Source organism: Danio aesculapii, chromosome 6 (genome assembly GCF_903798145.1).
Source record: "Danio aesculapii chromosome 6, fDanAes4.1, whole genome shotgun sequence".
NCBI lineage: Eukaryota > Metazoa > Chordata > Actinopteri > Cypriniformes > Danionidae > Danio > Danio aesculapii.
The window spans coordinates 58,551,759-58,562,748 of record NC_079440.1 but is presented as its reverse complement, the minus strand read 5'-3'; the positions used below and the strand labels follow the sequence as shown (position 1 = coordinate 58,562,748).

At 32.5% G+C, this 10,990-nt stretch overlaps 2 protein-coding genes across 2 annotated transcripts in view; one reads left to right on the top strand and one right to left on the bottom strand.

Moving 5' to 3' along the window:
• Positions 1-10,059, top strand: part of gcnt7 (glucosaminyl (N-acetyl) transferase family member 7) — a 17,928-nt gene extending 7,869 nt beyond the window's left edge. Inside the window, exons 2-4 of the mRNA XM_056460623.1 lie at positions 2,951-3,949; positions 7,638-7,733; positions 8,698-10,059. Of these exons, the coding sequence (XP_056316598.1) occupies positions 2,986-3,949; positions 7,638-7,733; positions 8,698-8,939 (1,302 nt within the window). The 5' untranslated portion in view covers positions 2,951-2,985 and the 3' untranslated portion in view covers positions 8,940-10,059. The remainder of the gene's footprint in view (positions 1-2,950; positions 3,950-7,637; positions 7,734-8,697) is intronic.
• The window catches only part of rtf2 (replication termination factor 2), a 91,586-nt gene that overhangs the window by 44,577 nt on the left and 36,019 nt on the right, over positions 1-10,990 (bottom strand). The gene's annotated exons all lie outside the window — the stretch shown is intronic.

The following is a 10,990-nucleotide window of genomic DNA, read 5'->3' as shown; positions in this document are numbered from 1 at the left end:
GAGAATCCCTTGAACAATATTTAAAAATCCGTAACTATTCCGACTTTTGACCTGAAACTCTGCCGCACTTACTGAAACATACAGTCATACAGCTCTATCATAAAATAAATTATTAGTAAAAACCCACTGCATAATTTTTTACAATCCTCTGAAGGCTTTAAAGCAGAAGAGATGTAGATAGCAGAGCCATAAACTTCAGCTAAAGTGTAACTAACAAGTCAGAATACATGCTGCATGAACCTGTCAGAACGGTGTGTGCTTTTCATTCTTTGGATGACAATAGGGGAAACGTCAGCATGTTATAAAAGTCCCAGAGGGTTCATTAAACAACTTACAAACCTGATATCAAAGCTCCTTTGCATCCACCAACTGGGACCTTTCACAGACCTCGAGGTGAATGAGGATCTCTAGGGTGCTATTAAAAAAACACCCGGGAGTTCTGGAGCTTGTAAAAGAGTGAAAGGACAGAGATCTATCCAGGGGAGACAAGACCGAAATATGAAGGCAATGCTCAGCACTGTCAAAGTGTGTAACGGGGGACCACTTCACTATGCGTCACTATGAGAGATACAAACCCTCACAAGACATACAAATATGTTTATACGTTTATGATGTGAATAGCTCTGTCCATGATTTCACAACACTGCTGAAATAATGAATTATGCAAACTTTAATACTTGACATGATCCAATTTTACGTGACTGATCACATGTGACAATGCACTTTTATGACATTGATCAGTAGCTTAATTAGGCAACTTATTTGCATCAGGAAATCATTTTAATTCAAACATCAACAGTGTTGTGGGTAAGGCTTTACAAATAACGCTTGTAACACAACTACGTTATAATATTACTTTAAGTAACGAGTAAATTATGTAATATGAGTTACTTTTTAGTTTAATTAAAGAGCTTTTAAAAAATGAATTGCTGAATTTAAATTAAATTAGTCACAATGAATCATGTAGTCAATGAGAGAATGTGTTCATTATTTTGAACGCACCGAAGAAAAGAAAAAGATTATAGTCTCAATGGACAGTGATTTTACTTAAGACAAATAGTACAAAAGTAGCAAAGACATTGCTTTAAACTTTCAATAATCTGCTGATAAGATTATCCTAAAACATAATTTTTAATGTGTTTTTTGAAGGTTATACAGTGTGTTGTTGATTGCAGAACTCCTCTATTAAAAAAGAAAGGGAAAAAAAATAAGTTCTGAGAGATCAAGCCTCAGTCAGTAATGCAAAAGTAATTCAAAAGTAACCGAACGCATTACTTTAAAAAGTAACCAAGTAATCCTACTAGTTGCTTTTTTGGGGAGTAACTCAATATTGTAATGCATTACTTTCTAAATGCTTGTAACACAACTACGTAATAATACTACTTTAAGTAACGAGTAAATTATGTAATGAGTTACTTTTTAGTTTAATTGATTAGCTTTTAAAAAATAAATTGCTGAATTAAAATTTAATTAGTCACAATGAATCATGTAGTCAATGAGAGAATGTGTTTATTTTGAACGCACCGAAGAAAAGAAAGAAGATTATAGTCTCAATAGACAGTGATTTTACTTAAGACAAATAGTACAAAAGTAGCAAAGACATTGCTTTAAACTTTCATTAATCTGCCGATAACATTATCCTAAAATATTATTTTTTAATGTGTTTTTTGAAGGTAAATGAAGGTTATACAGTGTGTTAATTGCAGACTTAAAAAAAGGGAAGGGAAGAAAAAAGTTCTGAGAGATCAAGCCTCAGTCAGTAATGCAAAAGTAATTCAAAAGTAACCGAACGCATTACTTTAAAAAGTAACCAAGTAATCCTACTAGTTACTTTTTTGGGGAGTAACTCAATATTGTAATGCATTACTTTCTAAAGTAACTTTCCGCATCACTGAACATCAATATATTTAGGAATAACTAAGCATAAAATGTTTTTTTTAGATACTGTCAAAACAAAAATGTATACAAGTTGAAGTCAGCACTTTGATTTTTTTCCTTATTAAAATATTTGCCAAATTATGTTAAAAACTCACTCAATTTTGGCATATTACTTCTTAAAACAAGATATTTTTTGCTTGTCCAGAAAATGCTTCCTGATTTAAGAATTTTTAAATATTTGAACTGGAAACAATACAAAAGAATTGAGGTTAGAAAAGCATTTTTTTTTGCGGTGTAATGAATGAATGAATGAATGAACAAATTAACATTAACCTAGTTTAATAAATGCTGTAATAGACATTATAAATGATATATAATGCAGCTAGGGTAAATGCAGAAATATGTGATGACAATAATAATGTACATTCAAAGTAACGAATTACGTTTTAAATTGCAACTAAGCAGAATTTCTCAGATGACAACATTTTTTACTGTATGGACTGTATGTGTCTACATTAAATGCATTAGCTCTTTCCTGCACTGTAAAACCCAAAATGCTAAGGTAACTCAAACCATTTGAGGAAACCAATTACAAGAAACCATTTAAGTTCAAAAACTAATCCAAATGAGTACTATGGACTTAATCCATGTGAGTAAACGAAGTAATTTGAGCACAGTAAAACCCAATAAATGTAGAGAACTCAACCTACTGAGTACTGTAAAACCCAATAAGTTAAAGCAACTTAAACCATTTGAGGAAACCGATTTCAACAAACCATTTGAGTTAAAAAAGCTAATCTATATGAGTATTGTGGACTTATTCTATTTAAGTTGAAGTAATGAGGTATTTAATTAACTCATTACCTTCAACACGGAGTTCAAAACTCTTTTCAAATGAGTAGAATTAACTTTCAATCAATTTTGAGTTAACTCCACCCATTTCATTTGATAAAGTTGACTGTTGGTTTTTACGGTGTGTGTTAACAAAGCTAATTTAATGATTACCAGAAAAGGAAATATTTATTTTATCAATCTAACCGCCTGTGATCATTTTCCTCTTCTCTGTTTCCAGGAGGTCTGTAGCTGCTTTTCAGATGTTGGACTATTATGGTCCAGCTTGAGAACACCAAGTGCAGTTTTCTCTTCTGCCTTGGAATTTGCATCCTAATATGTTCTGCAATCTACCTTAAAGCCAAAGTATATAGTGACCCTCATCCTATAAATGACTGGACTACCCCATCCCTAACCCCACCACCACCACCACCACCCTCCAACACCTGTGACATTCTTCCACCAGCAACACCCGGGTTTAAATGGCAAAGAAAAGACTGTGAGAAAATCAGCTATCACATCCAACCAGACACAAACTGTGATCTACTGCTGTCTCAGCTGCATTTTATCACGGCATCGCTGAGTAAAGAAGAAGAAGATTATCCTTTGGCTTTCATCATCACCATACACAAAGAGCTCGCAACATTTGTGCGACTCCTGAGAGCCATTTATGCGCCGCAAAACGTCTACTGCATTCACATCGACAAGAAAGCTTCAGAAAAATACAAGTCGAGCGTCAAAAACCTATCCAGATGCTTCCCAAACGTTTTCCTCTCATCAGTCAATGTAAAAGTAACCTACGCAGGCTTTTCCCGTCTGCAGGCCGACATTAACTGCATGAAGGACTTGGTGGAATCTCCAATTAAATGGAAAAGGGTTATAAATTTGTGTGGTCAGGATTACCCCATACAGAGCAATTTGGAGTTGGTCCGGTACATGCAAACTCCCGAATGGAAAGACAGGAACATGACGCCAGGAATCAAGCAGCCACCTAGTATGAGGTACAGGACTGCGTTTCAGTATGTGGAAGTAAAAAACACCCACGTGGCTCAGAATGGGAGAAAGAAGGGACCACCGCCACATAATTTGAAGATTTACTTCGGAACGGCTTATTACTCCTTGACAAGACCATTTGTGGAGTATGTCCTCGACAACCCAGTGGCCAAAGACTTGCTGAGCTGGTCAAAAGACACCTACAGTCCAGATGAGCATTACTGGGTGACGCTAAACCACATTAAGGGTAAACTACCTTTTTTTACATATATATATATATACACACTGTAAAACAAATGAAAAAAGTTAGTTTAACTTATATATATTTTAAAAGTTACTTTGACTTAATGAAAAAGAGTTATGTTAACTTATAAACTGATTATATCAAGCAGAACTCATACCAAATGAGTTATGAATGAATGAATTTTTTTGTGTTCACTTAACTCAATGCTAGAAGCAATACCAAACCATTTGGTTAGCTATACAGTATATAGTTGTTTGGACAATTCTTTTTAATTACTGAACCCATATCGGTTTGATAACTCAAAATGTTTGTTACTAATGTTACTCTAAATGTTTGACAATATAAACACAAGTAATATATGTGTATATGATATATATATATATACACACGCACGCACACATGCACACACGCAAACACACAGTTGAAGTCAGAATTATTAGCCCCCCTTTGACTATTTTTTCTTTTTTAAATATTTTCCAAATTACGTTTAACAGAACAAGGAAATTTTCACAGCTTGACTGATAATATTTTTTACTTCTGGTTACTATTTGTTTTATTTCGGCTAGAATAAAAAGCAGCTTTTAATTTTTATACACCATTTTAAGGTCAATTTTATTAGCCCCTTTAAGCTATATTTTGTTTCGATAGTCTACAGAACAAACCATCATTATACAATAACTTGCCTAATTACCCTAACCTGCCTAGTTAACCTAATTAACCTAGTTAAGCCTTTAAATGTCACTTTAAGCTGAATACTATTATGTTGAAAAATATCTAGTCAAATATTATGTACTGTCGTCATGGCAAAGATAAAATAAATCAGTTATTAGAAATGAGTTAATAAAATTATTATGTTTAGTGTTGAAAAAATCTTCTCTCTGTTAAACAGAAATTGGGGGAAAATAAACAGTGGGGGATAATAATTCAGGGTATAATAATAATAATAATAATAATAATAATAATTCTGACTTCAGCTGTATATGAACATTTATAGTACTCAAACCATGTGGTTTCAAAACTTAAATGGTTTGTTAAAATCGGTTTCCTCAAACAGTTTGAGTTATCTTAACTTATCGGGTTTTACAGTGTATATTTCAATTGCACTTAATTAACTTGTATTCTACACTGCAAAAAATGTCTGCGTCGCAAGTATATATATATATATACACACACATCCATATCACACTGCTACGTACAAGTGTGATATTGCGTTTATACAACAGTTCGATGGCATAATTAAAACACAGAGACTTGCTACTTCACCAACGTCATTTTAGAGCTAGTGTTTTAATGAATCTCTAGCGTAGTGTCTAAAGAGATGAAAAAACTGGTGATTTTTGCTCACATTTTAAGATTATAAGGCTGAACGGAATGAAATGCCATCAGTCTACAGAGAGTTCCCAGTATTTCTCTGTTGCAATCAGGACATCACAATAATAAACCCCGAAAAAGCTAAAGCAGCGCAAACACTACCAGATTACTGTTGTGTTTGCAAAAAGGAAAAACAGATGAAGGGGAAATACACAAGGGTGACGAGGCTGGTGCTGTTATTTCCAGAATATCGCACGGCTATCAAGCCAATCAGATTCAAGAACCAGACAGAACTGTTTTACATACACTACCAGTTAATAGTTTGGTATCAGCTCTTTTTCCATGTTGTTCTTTTAAAGAAAATTATTCTGTTCATCAAGGCATTTATTAAATGTAAATAAATAGTTAAATTATTAAATATTTAGGACAATTTTAAATAACTGCTTTCTTATTGTATGTAGTTTCAAATTAAATATTTACTCCAGTCATTATTGCTTTTATTACTATTACCATTAACAACAACAATAATAATAATAATAATAATAATAATAATAATAATAATAGAGTGATTTCTGAAGGATCATGTGACTCTGAAGACTGGAGTAATAAAGCTGAAAATTCATCTTTAAAAATCACTAGATTACTTTTTTTAATTATATGATAAATTATTTTGAACAGTTATTTTATAGTGCAAGAACATTTCACAATTTTACAACTAGTACTGTATTTTTGATTAAATAAATGCAGCCTTGGTGAGCAGGATAAGCTTATTTTAAAACATTTATAAATCCCTAAATGTTCAACAGAATGTTCTACAATCTGAAAAAAAAAATAAAATAAAAATAAATAAATATATTTTAAATAAATGTTATAAATAAATAATACATTATGTAAACAAATATATAAACAAATATATAAATAAATAAATAAATAAATATATATATATATATATATATATATATATATATATATATATATATATATATATATATATATAAATTAATTAATAAATTTATATATATTTCAGATTGTAGAACATTCCAGCATATCAGGCAAGCAGTAGAGATAGTATTTCATACAATGCAGAGCAGAGTGTTGCAAATGCAATAGGTCATCCTTCACCTCAACTCAAATCAAATCAGTTTAAAGTTCAGTTCAATATCTAAATATAGCTGTAAAAATGTACTAGCTGTCTTATCACAGTTATCGGATCTTTTAATATTTAAACTGTAATTATTTCAATGGAATTTTAAGTGTATAAACAAATGGCAGACAATGATTAATAATAGCGTTTTTTATTAATGTAATTTATGATGACAAATGTCCATCAACAAGCTTTCTATCCATAGGCTATGACAAGAAGACAATAAAGTCATCAAACCATAACTGACTATTGTGATGCAATATCATTGGTGAAAAAAATATTTTACAACGTAGGTTTATTAACTGCTGTGAAAGTATTATGAGCGTTCACATATTTGGTTGCCAAATATCAAAAGTTTAAATCCCGCAATCAGAGCTTCCTATTTTAAAAAAAAAACATATGATGAATTCCAAGCAGGATATATTGCCCTGCGAAGGACACTTCAGAGTAAAAAAAAAATTAAGGCAGATATATTGAAGTATCCAAACAGAAGTGCTCAAAAATGGACACTTCAAAGCGCCCTTTGTAATGAAGGATTTTGTAGGATAAAACACCAGAAAACAAAACAGTGAAGTTGTTTGGTGGTACACATCGTTTTCAATTTGGAAGGACTCATCCCAATGATCTAGTCCCTTCATAGCGACCCTGGAAATGGATTAGGGCATGAGCCTTTCTGAATCGAACCAAGCAATATTTTCTGCCTAGTGATTTACTTAAACTCTGCAATCTGGCAACCATCAGATATGAATGTATTTGTGCTCACATGATAAATGAGAGTGCAAAAATAAACAAAAATAGCCAGACACCAGGTTGACTAAACATAAACTAGACTAATTATGCTAAGAAACAGGACCAAGACCAAGGCTAAATTAAAACATAGCTGACAAGATTTTAAGACTATTGCTTAATAGATGAAAAATGCTCCATTTTCAAGTTTCATAGTCTTTAAAGTACATGCAAATTGACAATCAAAAGTCTTCTTTCATACATTGCATTATATTCAGGGTTTGCTGGCGAGCAAGACAACATCTGAACAGTTATTTCATTAGGTTCATTCTCACCTGATTATACAGTATCAGTGTAGTTATTCATCGCAAGAATGAGTGACATTAAAATGCTGTTGACTCACTGTTATTTCCAGTAAACCAATTCAGATAAACAAGCTTTGGTAATAATAATGATGACAGGAAGCATGCGGTCTCTGAATCATAAAACTGTTTTTCCATGTTTACACAGAAGCACCAGGCAGCAATGTAGAAGGAGAATGGGAAGGTAATGTCCGCGCAGTCAAATGGAGGGACCAACAAGGAACAGCACATCAGGGTTGTAAAGGTACAGAAGCACAAACATTTCTACAGTAAAATATAGCATTTATTGCCAGGGTTGGAAAATTTAGGCACCTTAAAAGTCTGGGAATGCTTTCATTTCTTTTTATTTCCACTTTAATCTTATTACTCAACAAGTTCACTATGGATATTACATTTAAGTTGAATTATTATTATATGGTCATTTTAAAGTAATCATAAATTAATCAATAAATCAAATAATTCTACCTTTTAATGTTTTTTTTTATTATTAAAACTATCTGTCATGATCTGAAAGTGCTAGTTTTATACATATTTCCAGACAAAAGCAGTGAGGATTTTCTTTATCTCTAATTTCATATTTTAGTCAGCAGCAAAGTTCTGATTATTCCACAGATCTATTTTAACAAATCTGATTTTTCCATCATGTTACACACTTAATTGACTATATTTGCATTAAATTTCCATCCTAAAAACATTTGGAGATGCAAGTGCATTTAGAAAAAAAATACACTTACATTTCTACCACTTTTATCCACAGCAACTTAGAAAATGGAGAATGGATAATGAATAAATCAAATAATTGAAATGGATAAATGAATTAATAAGCAACAATATGTAGACGCAGTGACAAGTCTTGGTTATTTTAGCTTTGTGCCTTGTTTCTTTTATTATTAAATAAAAAACTAACAAACAGACAAACAGGTCATTTAGATAAAGAAAAAATAGGGAGAGCTATTGTTGGAGAATTAAGTCCTCAGCCGTTTCTTATAAATGAGCTATGACTATCATTCTACCAGGATGGAACATTGCAGTTAAAAGTTGTCCAAGTGAAGAGAGAATCAATGCATGAATCATTTTTTTCCTCTCGCCCCTATTCATTTCAGCCTCAAGCCCTTCGCAAAGTCATCATATTATCAACTTATCAGATTTTTATGTAGACGTTTTTCACTCTTTTGTTTACTGATGATAAAACCTGCTTGTGTCCACAGGACAATACATCAGGGGTATCTGCGTTTACGGGATTGGTGATCTACCATGGCTTATCGAAAAAGAAAGCATGTTTGCTAATAAGTTTGAAATGACAAGCTTCCCAGAAGCCCTGGACTGTATGGAACTGTGGCACAGACATAAAGTTCTCCAACAAGCAACTGTTCCCATTCAACCATCATGGCATCTCACCACACAAGTGGAAGTCGCAAACCGCACGCTCATTTTAACACCAGGAGGTTGAGTCTGACTGAACATCACAGACATTCACAAGTTTACACGCTTTCTGACAGCTACACGCTCAAAAGCACAAATGAAGAACATCGCAAAATCATTAATTATTTTAATTCATTAATTTATTTACTTTTTAATTGTCCCTAAAAAATAATGTGAAAACCTCCAAAAGCACTGAAGTAATGTTTATTATTTTTTATTTAAGATTAATTTCAGGTAGCCAGACTGGAAAACAAAAGCGGGGTCAGGCTACCTGCACATGGCACTGCAACTTGTGACGTTTAAATATTGAAAACTTGTGAATGCTGATACTTTCGTGAGTGCTGAGTAAATTAATAGATGTACTATTAGTAGTAATAGACAATTATGGGAACACTTTAGTTAGGGTATCATTTCCCAATATTAACTTCTGGCTTATTACCTGCTTATTATTAAGTTTTTGGCTGTTTATTAGTATTTATAACGTATGTACTTACTCTACATCCCTAATCCTACTCATCACCTTACTACCTTACTATTAAGCAGCAGCAAATTAGTAATTTATTGAGCTACAATTCTTAGTTATTGTTTGTTCATAGCAGAATTGTACTTTTAAATAGTGTGACTAAAGTTATATATATTTTTTATTTATTTATTAACTGCTGCATATTGCACTGATATTTACTCAATCAAATAAACTGTAGCTAAATAAAGGTGTGTGCTCAGCCAAATACTGCCGTTATTATTAAATTATAAAACAATGTAAAGTTTGCTTTTTTAGTTATCTGTCAAAATAAAACTATTTTATTTCTGTATGCATTTAATCAAGAATTCATAAAAATACATAAATGAAAATATAAACAAATTTTTCTTTAAAAAATATATTGTTTTCCTTATTGTAAATAACCCAATGTTTTGAGTTGTTTTTCAATGCACTTGATTAAAACATTTCATTGTAAAGCTGTCATAAATGTAAGTTGCATATTTTTCAATATGTAAATATGCATGCAAAAAGTGATGTATTCTGCTTTAAAGAAGTCTGTAGTCAATTTTTAATTTCAGCATCATTCATTTTGTTTAGTCTTTGTGCTTTTGGTCATTGCTGTCAACTGTATTTGATGAATGAAACATGCATAAAGCACTTATTTCCACTGTGGTCTTAATAATATTAATAAATGTGTCGCCTCAGTAATTCGGAACAAAACAAAATGGACCAAATGTGACTTAAAGAGCGCCTATAATGAAAACCATCTTTGTAAGCTGCTTAGACAGAACTGTGTGTAGGTATAGTGTGTCCACAGTAAAAACAATAAGTCTATGATATTAACACAATAAGTCTCTTTTTTTTTTAATTTCCGGATGTTAAAATAGGATACAAATCCCACCCATTTTGAGGCCCACCACAATGTGATGTAGGAGTGTGGTTTCCCCGCCCATTGAATTGATTGACAGCGGTGTATTAACATGTCTCTGTAGTAACGTGTATAATCATATCAACAAGACAGGACGTACGCAAAGCAACTGGGATTAAAAGATCTGTTCGGCTCTCTGTGATCATCAATCATCATCAAATGTGATCAAGAATGAGTTTTACAAGTTTCAAAACTTTTTAAAATAGTGCATGTTTCTAATAAAGACAGTAAAATCACTTCGTAATTCTTCACCTTCACATGTCGGTAAAATTATAAAAGAAGGTTTGTAGATGTTAAATCAGGTTTATTTTGTACTTTAAAGGGCACCTATGGTAAAAAATCTACTTTTCAAGTTGTTTGGACAGCCATATGTGCATGTATGGTGTATAGACCGTCATATTGGGGTGATATAAGCACACCCAGTGCTTTTTTTTTCAATTTAACAACATAAAAAACGGTGGACCAATTGGAGCTGTTTTCAAATCGACCGCTACCTGACATAGGAGAGCGGTCCCCCCGCCCACCAATATTTATTGACAGGCGCGTCATCATATCCTCAGTTTGTTGATTCACGTCCGCCATTTTCAGCGTGAGTCGAAGCGATATCACTAAAGAAACACCCTAGCTCTATTTTTAGATGCAAGGCTCAATGGGCTCAACACAAGAGCAA